The sequence below is a fragment of the Phoxinus phoxinus genome, assembly GCF_949152265.1.
Source record: "Phoxinus phoxinus genome assembly, chromosome: 18".
Classification (NCBI taxonomy): domain Eukaryota; kingdom Metazoa; phylum Chordata; class Actinopteri; order Cypriniformes; family Leuciscidae; genus Phoxinus; species Phoxinus phoxinus.
The window spans coordinates 22,750,491-22,777,594 of record NC_136893.1 but is presented as its reverse complement, the minus strand read 5'-3'; the positions used below and the strand labels follow the sequence as shown (position 1 = coordinate 22,777,594).

Here is a 27,104-nt window from a genome sequence, read left to right as displayed (position 1 = left end):
AGTTTTAAGTATGGAGGAGATTCAAGCTGTGCTGCAGTTGTGTGTGATGTATTGGTTTACTAATGAGGTAATTAACAAAACGGCAGAAAAGAGACGAGCACTGATACTAAAGCGTATTCAGAAAGCTTGTAATGCTAGATACAAAATTAGACAACGTATGTTATCAGCTATTGCGGACATTGACCGTGGATTTCCTCTTCCGCAAATACGCTTATTAAAGCCTGGACCTCGTCGCCGGTCCAGCGGTTGTATTTTTTAGTAAATTCCATATTTGCAGACAGACAACGAAGAACCGTGATTTTTAAAACTGGTGACTAAAATAAAATGCTGCGTGGAGTCAACCAATCAAAATGTGACGTGAACTCAACCAATCAGCATGTTCAGCGCACAAGTCCCACCCCCGAAAGTTCCTGAACTTTGAATAAAAGTACTACCTCGCGAGCAGGGACTTTCTGAGGGGGAAATGTTTACCCGAAGCTTCATTTAGACCCTGGTTCCTGCGGTGTAAACACACCGAGTACCACCCCAAAGTTCCTAGTTCCTGCGGTGGAAACGCGGCTATACACACACACATCGGTGTGCATTTACTATACTACAATATAATAATGTGGTTTGCTGAAGGCATGTTTAAAATTGGAATAACTCAGACTAATTAAAATAGCTTGATATTGGCACACACTTTGATAGCGTCACATCGAAACATGTTCCATCAAGCTGGCAATGAGCGCTGCTGCCTATGAAGCACATATAAATAGATGCACCAAACATGCACACATACATTTACACACCAGCTCAAGGGTAACCGTCCCTTAACAGTCAACAGTAATCTGACCACAACTACATTGACTACATTGATGTGGCATGCTGAAGCAGGCAGTGTGCAGCTCCAATCTGATGGGTATCGGTGTTAATTATCAGCGTACATATATAGGCCGCAGCTGCACAGAAGCGGTCTCCTATTACACAGCGGCTTCCCCAGAGTGATTCAGCGCTTCGATATCAGAGGAGCGGCAGCTGACGGAACGAGAGAGGGATTCACTGTGCCTTTCCAAGGGATAAGTTCACTGCCACATATGCTTGGTCCTTGGTCTCTCTCAACTCCACCTATTTTACTGCCTTGTGCGTCTCTTTCTTATTGTATTGTTTTCATTATTGTCCTTCATTTGATGTGAGGTATTAAGCTTATAGAGCTTAAAAGAGTGGGAACCGAGGCTAGAGACGGGTAGTTTTGCCCTACATGGTATGGAATGTCAGGATATACCTCACACACTCTTCACGGGAACATTAAGGGCGGACAGCAAGATCGCTTCTTCCAGCTCAGCTCTGCCTGATAGATGTTTACCATCTATACATGAACAGAAGTGACAGGAAAAAATGAATCCTGCTAAAAAATACGTAAAAGGGAATATTGTGCAAATTTAAGGATAATGTATTACTTCATAACAGGATTTTTCTCCAAGGCCAAAGATTTAATACTATTTAGACTACATAGACCTATACAGCAGCACCATCTTGTGGTCCGAAAGCATAATAACCATGTAATAGTTCATACACTAACTAGTTTGAATGTAGTTCTTTACATAGGCTGACCGTGTTGTTCACATTCAAGTCAAGTTCATCCATCTTCAGCAACGTCTGTAAATAAATCCTGTCGCTTCAGATCAGAGACTGTGTTGTGATGACTGATGACTGATGAGACGTCTCTTCACAAGGACAAATGACCGATAGTGTTCAAAAAAAAAAAAACTTTTACATTAAATGTAAAAATTCAGCCTGCAGCATAAATTGATGGGCTTGTAAGCTCTGTAAAATGAGTAAAAAGTACGAACTACGAAAAATGTGGAGATGGACCGGTCAACCATTTTTTTTTTTTTTTGCTCCAAACACACGATCGATATTCGGACATTTTATTTTGGACGATCTTTGTTTCGATCTCTGCAATAATTTCCCAAAATGTAATTTGTGTGAAAACATTACTAAGTGTGTTAACAGAACGTTTACACAGGCCAGAGACGGGACAGGCTGAAGACAAACGCAAAGAGGAGATTTATATGAATGTGTCTCGGAAGGGAGCTGACTGTCTCCAGAAAAATTTCAATGGCATTTTCTTTTCCTTTACCTCAGTATTAATGCCTATTTAAGTCATGTTTATAACCGCCGCGCTGCTTTGAGTACAGCAAAACCAAGGAATCGCTATATCACTGCTCTTCCATAAGCGCCACCTACTGTCAGAGAGTGAATTTGCATTTTCATTCAGTCCGTCTGCTGTTTGTTTTGTGCAGGTATGTTTAATGTAGCATCATTTCACAAATCTAAAGTCAGGCCTTTCTGTTTTTGCTTTAAATCTTGAAATGATATAGTCTAATGTACATCAGAAACAACTCCTCATGTTACATGTGTGTAGCATCTTTGTTTGAATCATGATTCAAATGCAGTGGTTGCCTCTAATTTAAAATGGCTACAGATATGTGTTTGTTTGTTTGTTTGTTTGTTTGTTTGTTTGTTTGTTTGAGGCCAGTTTGGGCTGTAATAGAGCAAATAAACAACACTATACATCTGCTTAATCAAAGAAAAAAGAAAAGGCCACCGGTCTCAGAATCAGTCCATTAGCTTGTAAAAAAAAAAAACGGCAATAGGAATCGACCATGAAATATTATGATTATGAAAAATTATGATATTGGTGCATCCCTAGAAAAATAAAACTGTAAACTTAAAATTGTAGCAGTCAAACCTTAATCTTTGATATCAACAACCTTGTGCTTCTCACATGAGCAATAAATATATAAAATATATAAATACACGTTTGAAAGACACGGATATGATAATGGTACCTCAGCGAGTAGGCCGATCAGGTCAGCACTGAGATCCCAGTCTTCAGTCAGCTGCTGTGTCAGAGATGCATCATGGGAACCATAAAGAATGTTGTCATTTTCATCTGTCCATTCAGACTCTATACTCAGAGAAAACACCATATATTAGAATGATGATGATGATGATGCCTATTAAGTATTACACATTTTGTAATAGTAAAAAACAAGGTGTAATAGTACCTATCGAGGTGCTGTGACTCTTCAGACTTGGAGTGAATGCACACGCTCCATTAACTGATGAGACGCAAAAGGAAGACCTTTCAGGTTTGGTTCCTGGTCTTCTTTTCCAGTTTCCTTGCTAGGAAAAGCAATCAATCAATCAATCACTAAAATGCTACCACAATAAATAAATTACTCTAAACAAAGCCAAAGCATATCATCAATACACATAGTATTTGGTTTCTGAAAAACTGATCACCCTTGTGAAAAACAAGTACATAGGCCTAATATTACAAATATTACAAATATATTACATAAATAATATACTTTAAGGAATATACTTAAATTTATATTAAATGCAATTAGTTGCTTTTTTGACCCAATTAAGTTTTTGAATAGGATAAGTGAATGACTCTCGCTGAAAAACTTGTCTCAAACAAAGACCAGCAGACTGATAAAATGCATCTAATACACTGACATTCATACATTGACTTGTGTGTCCAATCACTGTTGGGGTCACTAAATATAATTTTAGTTTTCCGTGAGTAAACCGCATGTGGTTCTGCTGTTATGTTCACCTCAGACTGCTGTTCCTGCCTCAGGGACCGGCTGGTTTCTGTCGTGTCTTCTTCAGGAAGTCTTTTCAGGACACTCGTTCCCTCTGTGCACACCTCGCCTGTTTGCATGTCCAATTTTGACGGGCTGAAGGTCCTTTTTGCCTCCGTCAACTCTGAGAGGGTGACTCCCTAATAATAAGACCGTTAAAACTGAGAAAATGTATCTGAAGCAGCTGTGCAAAAGTCACGACTTTGATTTCTGACTGATCAAATGCAACACTGAACGGTCACATTTGCATTGTTGTTGTCAACATCCCGCGCTACTTTCCCGAATTCTCTTGCGTTCTTACCATAGTTCTTACAGTTGAAGTTACTGTTCTATCTTTTTTTATATGAATGAAAGTTAAACTAGCAAATTGGCGCCATCGTGCGATTCGTAATAGTTACTGACTGTGGTAAAAATGGCTTCAGATGATTAACTTTTATTTTTCTGACGGTTAAAAGCACGTCTTTCTCTCTCTCTCTCTCTCTCTCTCTCTCTCTCTCTCTCAGGCACGTGCAGAGGGGGGGGCTTTGGGTGCTCGAGCCCCTGCCCTTTTTCAAAATTAATCAAAAGTGCCCTTCTCAAACAAATATCAATGATAATATTGTGGTCAATAAAACAAAATGCATTTGCTTATAATTTACATGACAATGTGTACAAAACTAAAGTAGCCTAAATTCACGTTTATTTTTACGTTTCTGTCAGTCTGAGGTGTCGTTGCTATAACGCGTTGCTATGGGTTGCGTCACTTGCGTCAAGTTGTGCGTGTCTTGCTTCGGTCTTGACTGACGGTCTCCATTTGCGAGGCTCTAAAACTCCGGAGTAGTGTGTGGGCGGCAGGCATAACCGTAGCAAAAGTTATGCGTTTTAAAATGAAAATGTATTAGTGTACACGTAGGTATCCCACACAGTCTGCTTGGGAACCGATGCTCTCGAGCGTCTTTCAGTGAGTATGGCTCGACGGCAAAAAAAAACAAAAACAAAAAACTTTTTTTTTATTGCTATTATTATTTTTTATAATAAAAGTTTGTGTGTTGATTCAATTAAAAATCCACATAACACATATTTTAAAATATTAATTAATTCGCTGAAGCCTGTTTGTCATGCATAATACACCGACCAATCGTCATCTGGCACAAGAAGTTCAAATATCATTGGACGGTCATTTATAAATAAATAATTAGAAAATGACATGGACAGACGAATTTACATTGAAGTGATCTGAATCTCCGTCGTTGAACTAATGGATGTTAATTGACTACAAACCAGCACCAAAAGTAGCATTAATGGTAAGTATAGTATTCAAGTCACTTGAATTTAGGCCTAGTCTATATATTGATACACCGTTTACATTATGAAACTATCATAGTTTGTTAAATGAAGCCCAGGCCTACTGTAGGCCTATTATGTGAGGTGTAGGCTGCCTGACAACAACACGCGAAATGGTGACTTTATTATTTTAACATTTTTGCACACACACATTACTATTTTTTTTTTAAAAGAAGTCCCTAATGCGCTTTAAGCCTGCATTTATTTGATCAAAAATACAGATTTTTTTTTTTTAAATAATGGTTTTCTATTTTAATATACTTTAAAAATATAATTTATTTCTGTGATGCAAAGCACATATATATTTATATATATGCCCCTTTTTATATTTGAGCCCCTGCCCCTGAGGAACTCTCTGCACGTCCCTGCTCTCTCTCCACGTCTCTCTCTCTCTCTGCACGTCTCTCTCTCTCTCTCTCTCTCTCTCTCTCTCTCTGTCATAAGAGATCAACAAATTGGTAAGAAATACAGTACGAAGAACTGGATTAGTAAAAACTTAAAATAGACATACGGTACATTTTGATATGGCCTATATCATTTTTTCAGCTAGCCCATATAAATAAATAAAAAACTTGGGTTGCAAAAGAATAATAACATTGTTGCAGTGTTCGCCAGTATTTATTTATTTATTTTTCTACATTGTAAATGGATAGAGAAAGCTTTAATTTAAGCTTTGCATTGGGGTCCTGTCCTGGTTTATTTTGTGGTAACGACTAGATGACTGTAAATCAATGAACCCCTTAGCCTACTGTACGTGACACATTTTAGAGAATATGCAATCCTAATGAAAGCATACAAAAGTGCCATATGCACTTTTTTTGTTTTGCAAGGACAACGGTGTCTATATACTGTACATCATTGTGTGGTTATCATACCTGTGTAGCTCTCCGAGTCTGTCTGGCCTGCCGTGATTTGGCCTTCCTCTGAGACTCTGCCTCCTCATCCCTCACTGGGATCATGTGTGTCCTGAGACGGGATACATGAAGGACTGAGACATCTAAACACTGAAAATACACCTACATCTTTGCAGTGAACAAAAACACAATAACAAGATGTATGCATAGCCTATTACTATAAGATATTTTTGCCCTTGGTTGAGCATTAATGGATAATTGGTTTTAGAATTGGTTTTAGTTTACAGTTTGTAATTGCAAACATGTAGTTTTAAAGTCATACATTTATTGCAACAGCAATATCAGTTCGATTAGATATTAGATGTAAGCAGAGATAAACGGTCAAATCAAACATGGTCAGTAAGATTGTTTTAAAGAAATGCATACCTTTATTCAACAAAGACACATTAAATTGATTAAAAGTGAGAGTAAAGATGTTTATAATGTTACAAAAGATTTATATTTCAAATAAATGCTGTTCTTTTGAATTTGATTTGTCAAAGAATCCTGAAATGTATCAAGGTCCCCACCAAAATATGAAGCAGCACAACTGTTTTCAACATTAATAATAATAATAAATGTTTCTTGAGCATCAGATCATCATAGAATGATTTCTGAAGGATCATGTGACACTGACGACTAGAGTAATGATGCTGAAAATTCAGCTTTGATCAAAGGAATAAATTACATTTGCTGATGCATTGATGATCTTTTTGTTAAGTTCTTCATCCGGTGTACTGTATGTGTGCTGTTGTTAACTAACAATTATCTGAAAGAGGATTGAGTTAAATTGATGTTTGGTTAACTCAATTAAATGCATTTTATTTTAAGAAACATTATTTTTTTAGTGGACTCAAATGAAATAAGATCGCAGTATAAATATGAAATGGCAATTGACTTATTTAAGATAATCGGTTTCCTCAAATAATAATAATAATAATACATTTTATTTGGCCGATGCCTTTCTAAATACTCAAGGACATCTTACATGTTTCAGAGGGCATAAAAGAAGATAGTACATAAAAATACATTAAATTCATAGTGATACATGTTACAAATAGGACAAATCCAAAAAGAAAGTGCTGAGCGTCAAAAGAAAGCACAAAAAAAAAAAAAAAGTATCAGGAGGGTTACTATGGCAATGTAATGCTAAAATGTCTAAAGATTAAAAGCTTTCTTAAAAAGATAGGTCTTTAGCAATTTTTTTAATAAATTTACTGAGTCTGCCTGTCGAATGTGGGAAGGAAGGGCATTCCAAAGTCTTGGTGTAGCGCAACTGAAATGAAATGAGTTTACACAGGTTATAATTCATACTGTAAAGATTACAGTAAAGAACTGTATATTCACAGCTGCTCTTGTTTTGCTGCTTTTACAGGTGTGCATATTTTTAGTTTAATTCTAGTTGATGATTTACGGTAATCCTGTACATTTACAGGCTTTCTGGCAACCAAAATTGCCAGAAAGTTGCTGTAAATTTTACAGTAATTTTTTTTACAATGATAGAAAACAGCTATTTTAAACTGAAATAATATTCTGTATTAATAACTGTATTTTGATCAAATAAATGCAGCCTTGATGACCATAAGATACTTTTTCAGAAACATTAGAAAATCTCACCAACCCCAAACTTTTGAAAGTATACTGTACAAAAACGCACATGCATAAACATACGCACTCAAAAACACTCATAAACATACAGTCTTTTAGGATGAATCTCACAAACACATGACCAGATCACAAGGTCACACATAAGAAACTATTCTTTGCAGAAAGAATATTAAGCCCAAGTAAGACTTGTTTGCATTGTGCCATTATGCCTTCTAATAACACATTTAATTTTCTTTAAGAAAATATAGTGTCTTATATAATTCTCGTGATTTTGGGGTGAGATTTGACCCGGACATGTTCTTGACAGGATTTGTGAGGTTCACCAGTGATGTCTGTGCTCTGAACAGATCGTTTCTTGCTGCACACGAAGATCAATATCGATGAGTATAGAATTTCGCCACAGAAAGCACTAGTGGCCAGACGACATACTGTCCCAAAGAGATGAGTAAGCACTAATGGCCCAATCCCAGCACTTAGCACTCCGCATGTTCCCCACCCTTCCCATCCAGCAGTGTTATTGATCGACATGTGGCCAGGAGTCTCAACCAGAGGACCACAGCAGAGCATCAGTTTGATTTCATTAAAGCAGTGTACCTGCCATCTGCTCATGCTCCAACAATACAAGTGTGGACGATTATAACCTACATCGAATTATAAATTACACTAAAAACAAACCTATAAAAACAAAAAATGTATGCATGTCTAATTTTTTTTATGTTATGGCTTGATATTATATATGATAATTGAAATAATTAATAAAAAAGTGTGTGTGTGTGTGTGTGTGTGTGTGTGTGTGTGTGTGTGTGTGTGTGTGTGTGTGTGTGTGTGTGTGTGTGTGTGTGTGTGTGTGTGTGTGTGTGTGTGTGTGTGTGTGTGTGTGTGTGTAAAGCAGCATGAGCTCTAGTATAGAATCTTTTATAGAATCTTTTATTTTTTTATCTATTATATTTAAAAAAAAAAAAATTCCATATATAAATCCATTATAATATCCAGTACCAAGCACTGAAAGGTTGAATTGTTTAGTATTAAATTTAACAATAAAAAAAAAAAGTGTACTCGTGTTGAAAAAATTATAGTATCACAATAAGACTAACAGACTTTTAAATAAAAATAACAGTACTACTACTATGAATAATAATAATAATAATATAATATGTATAATGATAAAATATTGCTCAGTACCATTGACGATATAATATATTGTCACCAATATTGTGCATCTTATAATGACATTCATTATCTTGAAATAATTCGAAATTATGTGATGTAAATAGTATAATCATGCAAACATTCATGCAAAATTGACTGTTCAAACTCACATGCAAAGAGAACATAATATTATGGAGTAATGCATATATTTCAATATTATGAATAATAATTCCCTCAGAAGTCCACAAGTCTTCATAAAGTTACAAGAGACATAAACTCAGACATAAAACCATGCAGCTAAAGGAAAGTGTCTTAACTCCGAGACATTAGTGATTCCTCAAGGCCACAGATCCCACACACACACACACACACACACACCGACCAGCAGCGAGCCGGTCCGGCGGCAGAAGGGATGCTTCAGATCCGTGATAAAGGAGGGGCATGCAGCTGTTTGGGGGAGATAAAGAAGAACACTGTACCTGAGCAGACAGTCTTGCATCGTTCCTATCTGACACCACAAGACCCGTGCTGATGTCGGCGGAGGAGGAAAGACTGCAGCGGGTCTGACAACTGAAGAAGGGACAGAGGGAGAGATGGATGGACAGAGAGGGAGGGAGAGAGAGAGACGGGACACAGGATAGAGTGACTTTCAAGGGAGGAGATTAAACAGCAGCAGGACAGACAGACTAACTGACCAGTGGCATGATGCTCACGTGTCCGGTTACAAGTTGCTCAAATACATTAACAATGCAATTTATCATTTGAAAGCACCACTTATGTGGAGAATTTATGGTTCAGGGAAATCTTTTTATTTGATGGTTACATATTTTTGAGTGTATTTTAAACCCTTTTTTGATCTTTTCTTTTAATTATTTTTCTATTGACTTATTTAAACTAGACACTATTGTATCTTTGTTGAGTAAAGAATAGGAACATAAGGTCATGCAGTGAGGCATGTTGACCAGTAGAGGACAGCATTGACCTCTCCACACACAAAATTGTTGGTAACGTGGCCTTGTGAAAGGATTTGGCTGGTTATTTTTGTCCTCACAACCCAGTTAACTAAAATATGTTCTAGTATGTTCCCAGTAGGATGTGAAAAAATTATTTCCGAATGTTAAAAATGAACGCCCAACTAAAAAATTTCAGGAAAAAAAAAGTTCCATGACCGTTGTATAAAAATGCTTTTGTGCTAACATTATTAAAGACCAGATTACATCGATCGAGCATCTGTCCTGTTAATATCCTTGGAAGGACGTTTGTTCATAACTTTGAGAGAACCTTGCCAAATATTAGCTATTTGATTACATACTTTTTAGGACAATGGGTTTCTACTATATGGAAATGTTAGTACAATAGATTATGGCAAAGTATGTTTGCAATTTGCAAATGTGTCTTGAATTTAGAATTCTGTGTTTTAAAGGTGAGCTAATGCTCATTTTTATTGGACAAAAGGAATAAAACCAGAGTCTGAATTATGCAAAAAAAATATGTATGGCAAATTAATTGGATGTCTAATGCTCAGTATTTATGATAGAGTAGATATCATAAATATGTGCTGAGATCCTGAAGTGTGCAGCCAGTGTCACTTTGCTATCCCATAAGTCCCTGGGAGAGGAAGATTTGAAAAATGTCAGAACACTGTGAGCTGAACTCTTTTCAGGTTCAACTGCGGTCGGCTTGCTAAGACAGTGTGCTTTGTGGTTACAGGTTTTAACATTCGCTAGCTAAGACACATTTCTCGATGCTTAGGTCACTTTTTCAAAACTCTTCACACAGTGAGCACAACAGCAGTCTGAGTGACTTGTTTTTTTTTACCTTGTATGCAATTAACAGGTTTTTACTATAGTATTATGTACATTCTTTCTCAGTTAAAATTACTTTTTTGTAAATAATCAGTTTACGTGCTGATACTCAGAACGTTCACCTGGATAATAATAAAAATCCTTGGCTTAAGCTAGTAAGTTACTCAATCACTCACCCAGACAGGCCTAACAACCACCTAGCAATGCGCTAACAAACACACAGAACATGTTAGCCATAGCGTAGCAGCACACGCTAGCACCCTCAAAATATTGTGCTTTTATGTATATATTTTATTGGCTGGTGAAAGTTCAGACTTAAAGGTCTCTTTAATTGTAAATTGAGAGATTAATAATTTATATTATGATGCCAGAGTTATGTGTGTACGTCTTTCCTTGGCCTTGTAGAGGTCAAGGATCAGTCCTTGAGGTGGAAATAAATACTCACCATTTTTCATTCTCCTCATCAGGTTTGTGAGCGAGCAGGAGACCCATGGGTTTGCAGAAGAGGAGGTCATAAAACAACATGACAGCGAGAGGAAGTCCAGGTTAGCCGTGCTGAAAGATGACAGTGTTTGCGAGACTGCGATGTTAATGGTTTCTGGGGGTGGACGTAGAGATTTCCCCCCTCTTAGTCCCACATTACCACCCCATTAACCTCTGACCCCATGTTGCGGAGAGCAGAGGAGGGCTGCGGTGGAGAGCGGGACACATGAGAGGAACGGAGAGGCCAAGCTTGAGCCCCTGGCCTCAGAGAAAGAGAAAGTGGGGAGTGTGCCCCGTGACCTCGCGCGCACACACATGGTCTGCATTTGGATGTCTGCGGGTGGCACGGAGCTATAGCGCTAATCTGGAACAGCCTCCGCTATAAACAGGATGTTGGAGAGGGAGAGAGAAGGTGAGCGGGACGGGACGGAGAGGCTGTCCTCCTGATAAAGGTGTGGGTTTGGGGATTCTCCTGTAACAGCCTCGGTCTGGCCATCGCTCTCTGTTTATTAGGCGTTTTCACCATGGTTTTCACTCTCTCTGGGTTATGAAAGCCTGTTTCCGCCTCAGAGTAAAAAGTGATAAAAAAGTAAACTTTAAATCTCACAACTACGTCTTTTTTACAACAGCAACTATATTTTTCGTAATTGTGACATTTACATCTCTGATTATGACTTTATATTGCGACTTTATTTCTCAAAATTGTAAAATTTAGGACATGCTGCAAGTTGCAACGTGACTTCATATTTTACAGTTGCGGCTTTATTTGTCGCAATTGCAACATTCTTTTTTTATTTTTGTGACTCTCATTCTTGTGATTGCAATTATCATAATTGTGTTATTTTTACAAAATATCAGTTTATCTCAGTTTCAAATTATTATTTTTTTGTGAATTTCTCACATTATGGCTTTATAGCTCTCAATATCAAATTTATTTTTTATTTTTGTGACAATGTCTCACAATGTTGTTTTATATATCACATTTGAAATTGCAATTATAATGATATAATTGTGCCTTTTTTTATAATTGCAACTTAATACAATTTTAAATTTTATTATTGCGCCTTTATTACAATGTGACTATACATCTCACAATAATCACTTTTTCTCACAATTGCAACTAATTCTCATAATTGTGATTTTATATCCCAAAATTAAAATTTTAATGGACTTTATATCTAACATTATGACTTTATATGTGATTATTTTTTTATTTTATACAGCCTTTTAATATTTTAATAAGGCAAAAACAGGTTTCCACATAACTCTTCCTCTCACACACAAGCAAAAGTATTTTTTTTTTTAAATTATAAAATAATATTCAAAATATTTTATTCTAAATGTATACGTAACAAAGATTTCCACCACATATAAACCAATTAACATGTTTTACTGTAGTTTTACTTTTTTCAGTTGACATGACAAACTTTCCCCCCTCACATGCTTATGAATAGTTATCTTTCTTGCTAATGCACACACACAGCACACGTGTGCACAATCTGCTGTCTAAAGCAACACTAAAGCACTGCTGGAGCAAGATTATGCTAATGCTTCACAAACAGACATTTGTGATTAGCATGCAAATCCCACACTTTAGCTCTCACTTCCCCCATTTTCAATTCAATTGTGTTCAAAACGTGTTTAAAGATTAAGCATTACTATTAGGCCGGATTTATGCATAAGCATTTAGGCACGTGCCCACTCGTATATCCAGGGGGACCAATTACAATGGCTGTGTCAGAAATCACATTTTGAACAATTAATAATTTCAAGACAACTAAAAAAGTGTGTTCTATATAGTATGCATGTGTGTAGTACGAATGTAATCCAGACGTACTACATTCGCCATGTTATCATTATCATGTGATCTGCCAGCATCAGTTGCGTCGCTTCACCTCCATTCACAAATCCTCTCCTGTGGCCTCGGGATAGGCAAGTGTCCATCATATGCACTGGAAGTACGTGGGTCATCCGGGTACTTTTTACCTACTCTTTTATGAGTACTGTGAATTTGGACGTACTTCTTTTGTCACATAATGTTTTTCGCCTACTATATAGTAGGGAAGTATGCGATTTCGGATGCAGCCAAAGTATTACAAAACAAATTATTACAATTATTTAAAAAATATGTATTATTATTATTATTATTATTATTTCACTCTAATGCTAAAACTTTATTAATTAGAATTTTTATTATATTTTTTCAAAAATCATTACTATTCACGTATGTCTGTGGGTTTTGCAAAAACTTAACCAATGAAAAGTATTAGAAGAGCTTGTAACTAAACCTCGTAACTCCATTGGATAATCAAACTGTCAGTCAAACCTCATAACTCCGCCCACCTCATTTGTAAATGTAGTGCTGCATACAAATTTGGACTGTTTTTTTGTTTTTATATATATATATAATGTTTTATGTATTTGAGGAGCGGAGAAGTGTGTCTTAGTCTAGCATTTGCTGTTGAGTCATAGCCAATACTGTCATTTTAGAACATGAGATTTTGGCCAAAAATAACCCTGAGCGCCCACTGCTACAATAAACTTTATAACCTGTAAGTTGATGAAAACATTCTTTTGCCTGTCACAATATGAAGTAAACCCGGCCCTGTTAAGTAATTCTTGTTAGTGTGTTTCACTTTTCTTTAGCATTTGTACACCCAGTGGTTAAATTGGCTTTTATAGGGAGGGGGAGCCCTTTACGGTGAATGGTCAACATTCAAATTCACGCTGTAAAACGACTTGTGTGTTGTGTTTTTACTTTTCGAGTATTAATGTGTCATGTAGAGTTGAGTAGTTATCCAAACAAGGAGAAATACTTTACAATTCACTTACTTCATTATTATTTTTTGCGCAGGTTTTTATAGCTAAAAACCGTGAAAAAGAGGTCCTACTAGGGGGGTTCGGGGGCAATTACTGAGCAATTAGTATGCGCATCAAATATCAATTTCATCTACTTTTTCTTTCCTAAATGAATCATTATTTGTGGACTAATCTGTTCATTTAATCAATGGTTCAATTGCTCACTCATAAAGACAGTCACTTGTCGCCGCCTTCTGGCTTAATGATGCAAGTTGCGCAAACACGAACAAGTGGAGTGATGCAAACAGGGAAAAGTCGTACACATTCGAGGTAACGTTATACAAATATATTTATAGAATAATAATGGCAATATATTTAATATGGTGCTCGTGCTGTTAAATTACGCTTGTCCACTGTCTTTGATCAAACTGATTATTTCTGTCGGTCATTTAAAACTTCTATCGAAAAACAGCTGTTTAGCCTACTTGCATTTTATCTCGCACTTTATGACCATAAACTGAAGTGAAGCGTCGCATTGGGATTCGCGCACGGCTCGCGCTCCTGTAAATCCCGCTTGCTTTGATTGGACTCAAACATTTTGACATTGACGAGCGGTGTTTGAGTGCTGAAGCAGCTCAGATGAGAAGGTCAGTTATCGTCGCGATGGGCGAATCAGCACCAAGTTAGAGTTAATATTAGCCAATTATTTCACAACTTTCATTATATAGCCTACACTCAACAAAATGTATATATTTGGTGCTTATTTCCTCATTTCAGTTTATCCATCAGGATCTTATTGGATTCCAAGATATTTTTTAAGGATTCTTGTTTATCCTATAAGGGTCAGTGCAAATTATATATGGATAGAAATGGCATTAGCAGTCCTTTGGGATTTTTTTTTTTTTGTCAAAGGAAAGCGAGAGGAGAGTAAACTGAGAGATGGTGTGTGTGTGTGTGTGTGTGTGTGTGTGTGTGTGTGTGTGTGTGTGTGTGTGTGTGTCCTCATATAGGCTACACATGCGTGTGGAGGCCGTGGGTCTCAGGGTCACTGCTGGGGTATGAGGTGCTCGCTGTACTGAGAGGACAGCCTGTGTTTATTCAAACTTATTTATTGGGCCAAGCCTGTAGTAAAACACTATCAGAGTCTGGAATGATATCCTCACCGCACATGCTCCTTATAAATGCCCATCTGTGGGGGAAGGAGGAGGAAATGTTCTGTGCCTTCAACAAAAGGCAAAATAAAATGACAGGAACCAGGTGAGCATTGAAAGGCAGTGGAGGAGTAAACCAATAAAATGAATCCTCTTATTATAACAAAGTGATTATGGGCAGTACATTATTTTCTTATTTCCAATGTTGTTGGCTTGGCAAAAAGTTCATTTTTGACCTGTCTAACAAATGCCTCTAACAAACATTCAAAAAAAATTGTCCTTGTGAAAAAGAAGTTTAAAAAAAAAGTATAGCATTCTTTTTTTTTAAGGATTACAGAAAAAAGATATATACTTGAACGTAATGTTTTCGGCACACTTAATTTAATATATATAAAATGCAGTTAGCATTAATTTAGAGGGGTTTTTTGGACCCATTTAAGTAGGACTTTGTTTGAAATTTCATAGTTACTTCTATATTTCTTTGAAATATGGTTAGTTACCGCTGAATGTACTGACAATAATTTATGGTAAACTAAAATATACTTAAATGTCACTTCTAACTTGAGTCATATATTTAAATATATTTGTAATTTGCTTGGCAAAAAGTGTTGCTCAACTTAATTTGTGATTGAGTTGCAATTCAATATATTTAAAATACATTAACTTTAAATGTAATGTCTAATAACACAATATGGTTTTACACACGATTTTAATAAAATACTTTACATGTGCTTTTTTTAGTCAACAAATAAGTGTACTTGAAGTAAACTTCAAGTGCACACTTCTTTTTCACAAGGGAAACTGCACTAGTTTGGCAAATCCATTAATAAAATAAAATAAATATGAAAATGAATATTTGTTGTGTAGCCTATATTACACTGTATTATTGTATCAGTGGTATATAATTTTATATGGCAGCTGGTAAACCCATATGTTTGAATTTTATGACGTGTACAGTATTTAATCAACACTTGTTAAAAAAAAAGTGTTGTGGTCCAAAACAATTTTTCTTTTTTTAAACAGTGTGGAGGACACATTAAAAACAGACCAGAAGACAAGGATGTTTAGACTCCATGTTGGAAGACCAGGAAAATAAATACACTTTTGTTTCTTTCGTTGAAAAACTATTTACACAGTAGAAAGCACAAGTATCATATAAAAGTGTGTACATGTGAGCATGTATATGTGTGCATACAAATGTTGGTGTTGGTGTCTTTTCCTTTCTATTTCCTTTTTTTGTATACCATATATAAAACATTAATTGTTGTACATATAAGAAAACTTTGCACATTGTCCATGGTAAAAGAAATCCTGGAATTGGCCTGAGATCTTCATATGGTTGCTCCTTTTTTATAACAAATGAGGAGCAGTCAGTTGTGTGACTGTGTGTGTGTGTGTGTGTGTGTGTGTGTGTGTGTGTGTGTGTGTGTGTGTGTGTGTGTGTGTGTGTGTGTGTGTGTGTGTGTGTGTGTGTGTGTGTGTGTGTGTGTGTGTGTGTGTGTGTGTTAGGACTCTAGTGGCAGCCACACGCTCTGACCACCATGTTGCGGTATTTCTTCAGGATGACATTGGAGCTGTCGTCAAAATACAGGACGGAGATGGCGTGGAGTTGTGTGGGGGCGCAACATGGTTTTGGAACCGTTTCGGGGTTGATGAAGTGAACCTGAGAAAAAAAAATACAACGGTCAAAACAAAAGTACTCGCACAGATAGAAGATAACGCATCTCACTATCTGTACTTTACAGAGTTATAGTATTTCTAGATGCAAGGTTAAAAATGTATACTTTTTTGGTTTTATTGAGACGTTAATTGGTAGGAATGGCAACTTTAGGGGGGGTTTATGCGTTTTGGCCGTTCATGTATGTTTCTATGTCGTTTTGTTTAAAACAAACTTTTGAAAACGGGTTTCAAAGTGCAAGTCCTTGAAAATAATACTGTTATCGTCTCTGTGTAAACTACAAAAACGTGAATTTGTGCACTGTAAAAAGTTATTGTTGGTTTAACGTAAAAAAAGTAAGTTACTTGGTTGCCTTAATTTTTAGTTTGTTAAAATTAAAAATTTTAGTTAATACAAAGTTTAATTGAAATACACTCAAAATATTATGTTATCTGAACCACATGAATTATCTAAGTTGATTTGACAAAAGATAAAAAGTTGCGATGACAAATCATGAAAGTGATTTTTTACAGTGTGAAAACTGTGACGTCATACGCATGCGTATCACGTGTTCAGTCTATAGGCGCGTAGTGTTTCTTTATAAAGTGACGTATACACGTTTTGACAACGCTTCGTCTGTGCGCGAAAAACACAAAGGAAAAACCTTAGCGCATCATTGTCGTATAAACGTACCTCAACTCGTGCATCTTCTTGTTTGTTATTCATTTACAAGAACAAAATAGCTAAATAATCCAAATGCCATAAAGACAAACACACTACTGTTCAATTGTTTGGGGTCGGTAAGATTTTGTTATGTTTGTGAAAGAAGTCACAAGGCTGCAATTAATTGGTCAAAAATACAGTAAAAACTCTAATATTGTGAAATATCACAATTTAAAATAACTGTTTTCTATTTGAATACATTTTTAAAATCTTTTGTAACATAAATCTCTTTACTGTCACTTTCCATCAATCAATTGAATGCATCCTTGCTGAATAAAATTATTAATTTCTTTAAAAAAGATGCAGCATTATAAATATTCATTTCTGTTATTTATCATTGGCAGCTGTGGCAAAAAGTACATTTTGGACCCAGGTTAGAGGCTTACCAATGTCTGTACGATGGCGTGGTTTGTGGCGTTCATGTAGGAATTGAGAGGAAAGGCACATTCTCCCATGCAGTAATAGGCAGCGTAACCCTCAGGAGCAATAATCCAATCCTTAGAAATGGACAGAGAACAGATCTATTAAAACAACATCCACCTTCAGTCATACAGCCTGAGCTAGACCTTTCCCAACCAGATGCTCTTCATTTTTACCATGCACGCCAGATCGCTCCGATTGTGATCACAATAAAGTGTAATTGTGTTGAGGTATGTGTAAAATGTTATGGTTCAAAAGGGGGTGAACCCACATGGCAGAGTTGGGGTCTCCGAGTCCTCGCCAGCTGTTCTGAGAGAGTGTTTATGTGCTGTGATCCAGTAGGAGAGACAGATACGCTACAGGTGGCAAGACTATCGGTGTGTAAACAGAAACGAGGCTCTCCTATCTCTGCTTGACTGCTGTTGCTCGTACTCTTGAGCCTAATGGAGTGAACAGCCTGAGCAACACAGTCTCGTAAAACTGTTTGAGCCATAAACACAGTAAGAGATAAAGTGGAATGTCGAGTGAGGAGGAGAAGGAAACCTGCTGGGAAAAAATCAAGTTAAACCCGATTAAGCTGGTTTTCTGAATATTTTAGCTGGTTTGTTGCTGGTTGTAAGCAGCTGGTGGTCTATCAGCCCTAACCAGAGGTGTGTTTCACGAGTCCGTGTTTCCCGAAACCACAGAACATCCGCAAACAGCTTCGCAAATTTGTGTGGACTGAAATCTCTGAATGACAGCTCTCAAGCTGTGGTTAGAAGCAGTTTCTTGTTTGCATGACATGTGGACTTAATATATCCTTATCTTGAGCAAAATAAACAAGCTGACATTCAGTATCTTTTATTTAGTTTATTTTGTCAAGATATTTAAAGCATTGTTTTTTAATAGTGCACATGTGTGTACGTGCTCTAGTATGTAAGCATGAGAAAAATGAGAATTAATCCTCAGATGCCAATAATTGACAAAAAATATCAGATGCTGATCATTTATAGCAAAAAAAAATCTCAAACAGATTCATTAAAAGAAGTTATTACTCCACCACCTGTGTGACATCAATAACCAACGTGGTTGAACAACAAATTTGCAACAATACGGTTTCGGTAAACAGTTGATTTCTTTAACCCTTTAGAACCTGAAGCTAAAATGGGTGTTTTTCACATATTTAGATTTTTTGACTGTAAAATTCTAAAACAATGTGCTATCTTCACGTGCAAGGTGTCATCTTTTTCAGAAAAAGATTAGCTTTCAACAAATTACAGTTATTGAACATTATTGTGTGTGGTGAGTTTGTAAATAGAATTTAAATAGACAAAAATAAAAAAAAAACGAGAATAAATTCTTTTTATTTAGAAAAACACAGAAAAATCACGAACGAAAGAAACTAACACTTTAAAGTTGAAAAATGAAGTATAATACAACTATACAAGTTTATTTTGTGACATTGGGTTGCACAGTTTTCATTTAGGACACTTTTTTTCATACACATGCGTCCATTCATATTGGCACGCGCACATACACATGCATACAACACATATAAAGATACGTGAAAAAGTAACGGCCATCCGCCTCCCAAGTTTCATTAAAAATCATCCCAATCCCCTCTTCTGCTGTCTACCACTTCTTTCACCATGTATTTGTCCGTTTCTTTTATTATTTTATGCAATCCAAAACACTCTAACCTGCCGCGCTTCGTATCTCTCGGTTCAAATCCTTCCTTCCCGCTCTGCCAGAAAGCCTGCTGTTATTTGCTGACGGAAAGCATGAAATTACCGTAATACGCCGTATATTGCCGAAAAGCGCATGTTGTCTACTGTCAGAGGCAATTTGAATGGTTTTGATAGTGCAAACGGCTGAAGAGTTACGGTACAATGAATACAGCTTGCTGATCTGTGTCGGCGACGACACATTCGGTTCTAAAGGGTTAACAAACTATGTTAGATTAGCAGCAAGTTACGTTGTTGTACAGGAAACACACCTTAGATCGACGAGATGGTTTATCACAAATAATCACTAATTAGATGACGAGGCATTTGGTTATTTCTCGAGGCTATTAAGTCATTTAATAGTGAATTACACATAAAATGAAATGACCCGAGGATGCCCAGTCCCAGGATGCAACCTGGCATTATTGCGTCCCAACATGACTCTAACGGGAAAGAAAAACATGACTATCAAACATACAGCGCATACACAAGATGAATGTCTGTGTTCCCCTCATATAAAGGTCATAACATTTCAGATAACCTAATGTTGTTAATAGGCACATTTCCATGATCTCTCCTTGTTTAACCCTTTTTCCGTAAACCACCGCCCGAGGGCCCATACAACAATCCTCTACTTGAGAAGATCACAGGGAGTTGGCTAATTGACTTTTTCGGTGGTGGTCCATTTTTGTATGGCACTGATGTTATTAGGGGAACCATATTTCTAACTCTTGAGTCTCCATGACTCCTCCATCCTGTTCCCCGCCACCACCGACACATCAAGAACTGTCAAGTTTCCCCCCTCCACTACCACTATATCTGGTTTTATAAATGACGTAGTAGAGGGGATAACCGGCTCCATCCAGATCTTCCGTTCTCCCTTCCTTAACCTCTTCTCAAGATCTCTCATCACACGGTTATGACGAGCACAACGTCCATCAGGAGTGATTTCACACCTTTGGAGAACATGATTCAGTGTTTCCGTTGTTCTACATGTCCCTCGACAGTTAATATCAGTTGATCTAATATGAGTTTTAGTTGAGAGTATTTTAGTGGTAACTGTCTCCCTTCCCACTCTGCAAGGTAGATTTATTTGCCGCAATATTTTAAAGAAATGAGGCCTGCTCGGTCAGCGCCATATCAATTGGGTTTGTAGTCGTCAAGAGTTTTCCGAATTGGGCCTTCTGCAGAAGTACAATCGAAACTTCCAGACACGGGATGTTGAGGCTCCCTTTCATGACTGGAGCATGCAAGAAGCCCAGAGGTGTATCCTTCATTAGGCGAAGCCAGACCCTGACCCTAACCCCTGCTTGTGGGTTAATCTCGGGACTAAGTAATTTAGCAAAATCTCTAACTTTTGAGAGGGGCTTCCCTCAGCTGGCTCAACATCACCTCTATGCTTTGGCACAACCTTTCCCTTCCAGTTGAATTTTAGCCCCAGATATTTTTGACTTTCAAGTATTCCCAAGGGCCTGATGTTTCCCTTCGCTGTAGAGTACTCTTCCGGCAACAGCACCAGAGTTTTCCTTCTAGCATCCCTGACGAGCGTGAGACTCACTGATTTCTGCACATTCAGTGACATCCCTACTTTCTTCAGTGCTCTACTAAGCCCATCAAGCATCAATTGTAGATCTTTCTGATTTCTTGCCACCAAAATCAGATCGTCTGCGTACGCAATGGAGTGGACACAATGCATCCCCATTTCCATGCCCTTTCATCACATCATCCATTACCAGTATGAAGAGAAGCGGTGATAAGGGGATCACCTTCTTGTCTGTCTCCTCTCAAGCACCTTGCACTCCTTTCACCCATCTGTACTTCTGCTGTTGCATACATAAACGATAAGTAAGGAGGGGCGATGGTATTCCCGCTTTTCTTGCCTCTAAAAGAATAGCCGAATGCGATACTGTATCGAATGCTTTCGCAAGGTCCAAGAATAAGGCAGCCATCGATGTAATCTCATCGTGTGCTTTGCGTAGCAGGGTATGAAGCAGGGCGCTAGCTTCCGAGCAACCATCCCTCCGTAGGAAAGTGTGTTGAAGAGGAGAGGATGTTAACTCCTCCCTGATTCTCTGCGCCAGAATCTTATGCAACGCCCTTGTAATAATAGGGGTGATCGCAATTGGTCTAAAGTCACTGGGCTCTTTTGGAGAGTCTATCTTTGGGATAAAAGTGACCCTTGCTCTGGCCAGTGTTGAAGGTAACGATTCTGTGACTAGCATGATATTAAAGAAGCTGGTCAATGATGGCTGATGCCACATGAGAAGCTCTTTTGCGGTGACTTTGTCCTTTCTAACAGCCGAGTGAATAAGACCACGTAGCACCGATGTCACTTCATCTGGTTTGATGAGTGCTAAAATTTACCAATGTACATTCACTTCCTCTGATGTCTGTTGACTCTCCACTTCTGAACCAATCTCCATTGTTCTTGCCCAGAAATCTTCCAGATTTTCCACAGTCTCAATCCGTTCCAGATGGGCGTCTTTCCATCGTCCTTCCAAGACCACATTAGCTGCATCTCTCCTCTTCTTTCTGTACATCCGTTGGATATGTGCACACTGCAATTTTCTCCTTTGACGATTAGAGCAAGGTTTCTTCTTCAAAGCACCCCTAGGTGGAGTAGGGGTCCACTTCACAGGAAAGTATTTACTAGCCACCCTTTCAACAAATATCTGAGGCTTGCTGGATTGATATCCAATTCTCCCAGTAAATCTACCATCTGAAGCAACTCCTCAGCTCCCACTCTAGGCTCTTGTAGTTGATCCCGAACATTCACTAGGATCTCTCTCCTCCATTCTGCAATACACGATTGCTGATCTCCCAGTGGTGAAGGCGATGGCTGATTGATGTTCATTTTTCTCGGTGGATCGTTGGTGTCAACAGATGTCACTCTCTCCCTTATCTCCCGTAATGAAGGCGATGGCTGATTGATGTTCATTTCCCACGTGAGTCGTTGGTATCAGCAGAGAGAGTCATAGTTACTCCCACCGTTTACCCGCGCTTCATTGAATTTCTTCACTTTGACATTCAGAGCACTGGGCAGAAATCACATCGCGTCAACACCCGCCGCAGGCCTTCACGATGCTTTGTTTTAATTAAACAGTCGGATTTCCCTGGTCCGCACCAGTTCTAAAAAAAAATGATATATAGCTATATATATATATATATATATATATATATATATATATATATATATATATACTGAACAAAATTATAAGCGCAACCCTTCTGTTTTTGCCCCCATTTTTCATGAGCTGAACTCAAAGATCTAAAACATCCACCCATTGAGCATGTTTGGGATGCTCTGGATCGGCGTGTACAACAGCGTGTTCCAGGTCCTGCCAATATCCAGCAACTTCGCACAGCCATTGAGGAGGAGTGGACCGACACTCCACAGGCCACAATAAACAACCTGATCAACTCTATGCGGAGGAGATGTGTTGCACTGCATGAGGCAAATGGTGGTCACACCAGGGGGGTTTTCGGACACCCCCAATAAAGTAAAACTGCACATTTTAGAGTGGCCTTTTATTGTGGCCAGCCTAAGGCACACCTGTGCAATAATTATGCTGTCTAATCAGCATCTTGATATGCCACACCTGTGAGGTGGATGGATGAAGTGCTCACTAACACCGATTTAGACAGATTTGTGAACAGTATTTGAGAGAAATAGGCTTTTTGTGTACATAGAAAAAGTCTTAGATCTTTGAGTTCAACTCATGAAAAATGGAGGCAAAAACAAAAGTGCTCGGTTTATAATTTTGTTCAGTGTATATTGTGGTCATGAATGAAGAATTTGTTCTTTCATTTTAGAGAATCGTGTTCACGATCATGGTTACGATTTACTAATTCGTTCACTCGTTTTAGTTAAATCGTGGCCAATAATTAATTAATTAATTAATTAATCATTAATAATCACCATATTAATTTTTTTCATCGTTTTAATATTCTGTGGCCACCTTGAACTAATTTGTTCCCTTGTTTTGATTGAACTAAAACAAAGAAAATGTATTTATTTTCCCACAGGTCATGTGCTGAGCTCTGTAAGATACACTACCGCTTAAAAGTAGGGTCAGAACGTTTTTTTGTTTTGTTTTTAAAGGAATTAATACTTTTATTCACCAAGGATGCATTCAATTGATCAAAAGTGACAGTAAAGAGACATTTATAAAAGATTCCTATTTCAAAAAAAATGCTGTTCTTTTGAACTTTCTATCTGTCAAAGAATAAATGTATCCACAAAAATATGAAGCAGCACAACTGCTTTCAACATTAATAATAATCAAAAGGTTTCTTGAGCATCAAATCATCATATTAGAATGAGTTCTGAAGGATCATGTCATGTGACACTGAAGACTGGAGTAATGATGCTGGAAATTCAGCTTTGCATCACAGGAATAAATTAAATTTTAAAATATATTCACATAGAAACTATTAATTCACAATTTAACTGAGTTTACTGTATTATTGATCAAATAAATGCATAAGAGACCTATGAAAGACTTTCAAAATCCTTATAAATCTTACCGACCCCAAACTTTTTGTACGGTAGTGTATATAATTCCCTTTGGAATAATTTTCTGACCCCTAGTGTTCTTGAGTAGAGTATGTTTCTGGCCAAAAAGAGGATAGATAGAGAAAGCAAGGAAATAACAATAGGAGATGTGGCAAGAACAACAACAAAAAAGAGGAATATCACACCTGCCATCCAAGGTCTCGAAAACTAACGTACAGCTCATGTTTCTTACAGGCCTGCTTCTGATCAGCACTGCTGTTCTCTGAAAAGAAAAAGAGAGACAGATTGCTGTAGAGCTATAGAAACCTTTAACAAAAATGATAATCAATTATGATAATGGTTTGCACATTTAAGTCCATGTCTGTTATTTTTAGAGTCAAATATATGCTAGAACAGTGTTTTTGTCAGACTTCAAATGTGTGACGGGGTGTTGCTAAGCTAAGGCTAAACTGTGAGAGACATGGAGAAATATGAGGAATAGGTCACTGAAGTTTGCCTGAATCCCGAACCCTCATACCTATGCAGAACAGCGACCCAGATTCATTTAATATCCATTTAACACTGTAATGCTATTACTGAACAAAATAACCTGCAGAGAATTACACAGTAATAGGAACCATATGAACACTGACACACACTCTCACGCAAATTTTATCTCTGCTTCTCCTTTGCCTTAAAGGGATAGTTTACCTGAAAAAGAAGATGCTGAAAAATACAAGTTATTTTTTGACCCACTTAAGTAGGATTTAAGTACATCTTTAAATGTAAAATGTAATAACACGCTACAGTTCAAATTATAAGTACATGTGCTTTGTATGTTAGTCAACACATCAAAATAAGTGCACGTCTTTAAAGTACAACAAAAGATTTGAAACGTAAACTTACAGTAAAACTGACATTATTATGAAAATATCAAAAATATCATGAAAGTGTGCTCTCTTTAAGTACACTTAAGTGACCTTTTATTTATTTACCATTATATCATGTGCAAGTACAGTTTTTTTTAATATACTTATAAGATTTGAATACTATTAAGCGCACTTCTCTATAGGCTGAAATCACCCCTATAACCTTAAATAGGGCACTATTTGAGAGGACACTCATTTGTAGCGGTGTCCAAAACCATAGTTGACGTTATAAAGTGCACTGCAATAACAAGTGTACAACTTGTGTACACTCAACGGCTAGAGAATACCCACAATGCGTCTGACCAGAAGATGGCGAATCATCCATCCATTTTCCCAAACCGCTGGTCCAATGTGGCGACAGCGTAATATCATACAGGTATAAATTACTTTTTACTTGATTATTAAATTGCTTAATAAGGTTATACATGCTAGTTTCCATGACAGAGTTCCAGATAATTTTTTTCATTTCTATTGGAGCTGCCAGTTTGCTAAGTTATTCAACAGCAAGCACAAACTATGCGAAAGCGGCAGCACTTCCGTCTCACTCAGTGTCCGAATTCTCTCACCAGTTTTCATTCACTCCTTCAATTGGACTATATTAGTGGAGTAATGTAGGGAATAGTGAACGAGGGTACGGTGCGCGATTTGGAAAACAGCGTTAGGTTCGTCACTAAGAAAAATGACCATGTTATTTCCATTTCCATTTGGAGCCATATACATTTTCCAAAGAAGTATTCTTTTAAATACCGTTCTTTTGGTTCTGTTATTGCTGCCTTTACATTTGTTTTCCTTTTTCACTTGCGTTCACACTTCTCTATTCAATATTGAAAACACACACACCTGCAATATTGGCTACACGCAGTGCCTCCTGGCCCTTGGCGGTTTTGGAGCGGTTGGGATTGCGCTGCTTGTTGCCGCCCTGTGCGGAGCGGATGCTTCGGATATGGACCTCCGTAGCTTTGAAGAAGGCCACCATGAAGGGCTGTTTGCTCTGGGGGCCGCTGCGGCCCACCAGCCCGGCCACCCATGGGTTCACACTCTGGCCTGCAGGGGGAGACACATACAACGCTCATTTACCTCTATCAGAAATCAATCACTAATTTGTTTTCCCTCTGAGATCTGAGAGGAAAGAAAGACATCTTGGAATTGTTAATAAAAATGTTGACGGGTGCAAATCCCAAAAGAGAAGCAGTCACGGCTCTGTGAAGTTATACGGGCCCCTTGAAAGATGTATTTGAATGTATTTCTATGAATCGGTTCTTGAGAGAGACTGTTTAAACACCCCATGTATCACTCAACGGGACAGTTTAGCAATCCTTTACTTTGTCAAAGCCATGTGGCCTAATAAATCGCGTGATATGCATTATATAATAATCAGTTTGTCGGTCACAGTCTTATAAATCATGAGACTTGTGTAAGAAAGTGTGTGTGTTCTCCAAGAATAAGCAATTTCTGGTGTTTATTTTGTGTAATCTCTCCCGCTCTCAAGAGCGCTTTTAGTTCACTGTTTACTCAGAGAATTCCAGCACTTACATCTGTTTCTGTGCCATCCTGGACTCCTTTTACCCACACACCGGCTTTAGTGTGTGTGTGTGTGTGTGTGTGTGTGTGTGTGTGTGTGTGTGTGTGTGTGTGTGTGTGTGTGTGTGTGTGTGTGTGTGTGTGTGTGTGTGTGTGTGTGTGTGTGTGTGTGTGTGTGTGTGTGTGTGTGTGTGTGTGTGTGTGTGTGTGTGTGTGTGTGTGTGTGTGTGTGTGTGTGTAAGAGGAAGGAATGCTCTCTCTGTCTGAGCGCCGAGGTAAAGTCGGGTTGCCGGTTGCCTACAGCGACAGGGCAGGCGTCCCGCAAGCATGTCTCGACAAGCTCGCTGATCTACACAAGCCCCATAATACACTGCACCTGTTTTCATGCTAACACTTAAAACCTGTAACATCCTGTACACACACACACACACACACCTTCCTATCACGCAGCTACGGTACAAAACACACTGCGGCTGCTGGCTATAAAGTGAGCGAGTGAAAAGCATAGTAGGTTCAATTCTGCATTGCTTTGAACTTACACTATAAAAACAATATTTAATTAATAAGTTAAGCAATTTTCAACTTTTTTTATAAGTTATACAAGATTCCACAAAAAAATTATTAAAGTCAGTTTAATCTAATTTAAGTTGAATTGACTTAAACATCCAAGTTGATTGTACTTAAAAATGTAAGGCAGCAACTTTTTTTTTTTTTTGGACAAGCAAACCAAGCATTGATATTAGATTAAACTTCACCATTAATAGTGATTTCTGCTGAAATCAGCTACTTAATAAAGAGAGACAGTGACTA

The 27,104-nt window shown here is 37.7% G+C and overlaps 3 protein-coding genes across 7 annotated transcripts in view; all 3 read right to left on the bottom strand.

The window, feature by feature from the left end:
• ppp1r12b (protein phosphatase 1, regulatory subunit 12B) overlaps positions 1-11,276 on the bottom strand; it is a 59,024-nt gene extending 47,748 nt beyond the window's left edge. For 2 of the 4 annotated variants that reach the window (XM_079587465.1, XM_079587466.1), the window contains exons 1-6: positions 10,859-11,275; positions 9,088-9,178; positions 5,834-5,924; positions 3,608-3,775; positions 3,051-3,168; positions 2,832-2,950 (exon numbers count right to left, since the gene is read on the bottom strand). In XM_079587465.1, the coding sequence (XP_079443591.1) occupies positions 2,832-2,950; positions 3,051-3,168; positions 3,608-3,775; positions 5,834-5,924; positions 9,088-9,178; positions 10,859-10,928 (657 nt within the window). In that variant the 5' untranslated portion in view covers positions 10,929-11,275. Of the gene's footprint in view, positions 1-2,831; positions 2,951-3,050; positions 3,169-3,607; positions 3,776-5,833; positions 5,925-9,087; positions 9,179-10,858 lie in introns of all 4 variants that reach the window. The other 2 variants (XM_079587463.1, XM_079587464.1) reach the window with 2 other exon arrangements.
• LOC306985331 (uncharacterized protein) overlaps positions 1-27,104 on the bottom strand; it is a 250,378-nt gene that overhangs the window by 97,509 nt on the left and 125,765 nt on the right. The window lies entirely within an intron of this gene.
• bmp7b (bone morphogenetic protein 7b) overlaps positions 15,738-27,104 on the bottom strand; it is a 60,574-nt gene continuing 49,207 nt past the window's right edge. Inside the window, exons 4-7 of the mRNA XM_079587462.1 lie at positions 25,614-25,817; positions 24,051-24,127; positions 17,613-17,723; positions 15,738-16,509 (exon numbers count right to left, since the gene is read on the bottom strand). Of these exons, the coding sequence (XP_079443588.1) occupies positions 16,360-16,509; positions 17,613-17,723; positions 24,051-24,127; positions 25,614-25,817 (542 nt within the window). The 3' untranslated portion in view covers positions 15,738-16,359. The remainder of the gene's footprint in view (positions 16,510-17,612; positions 17,724-24,050; positions 24,128-25,613; positions 25,818-27,104) is intronic.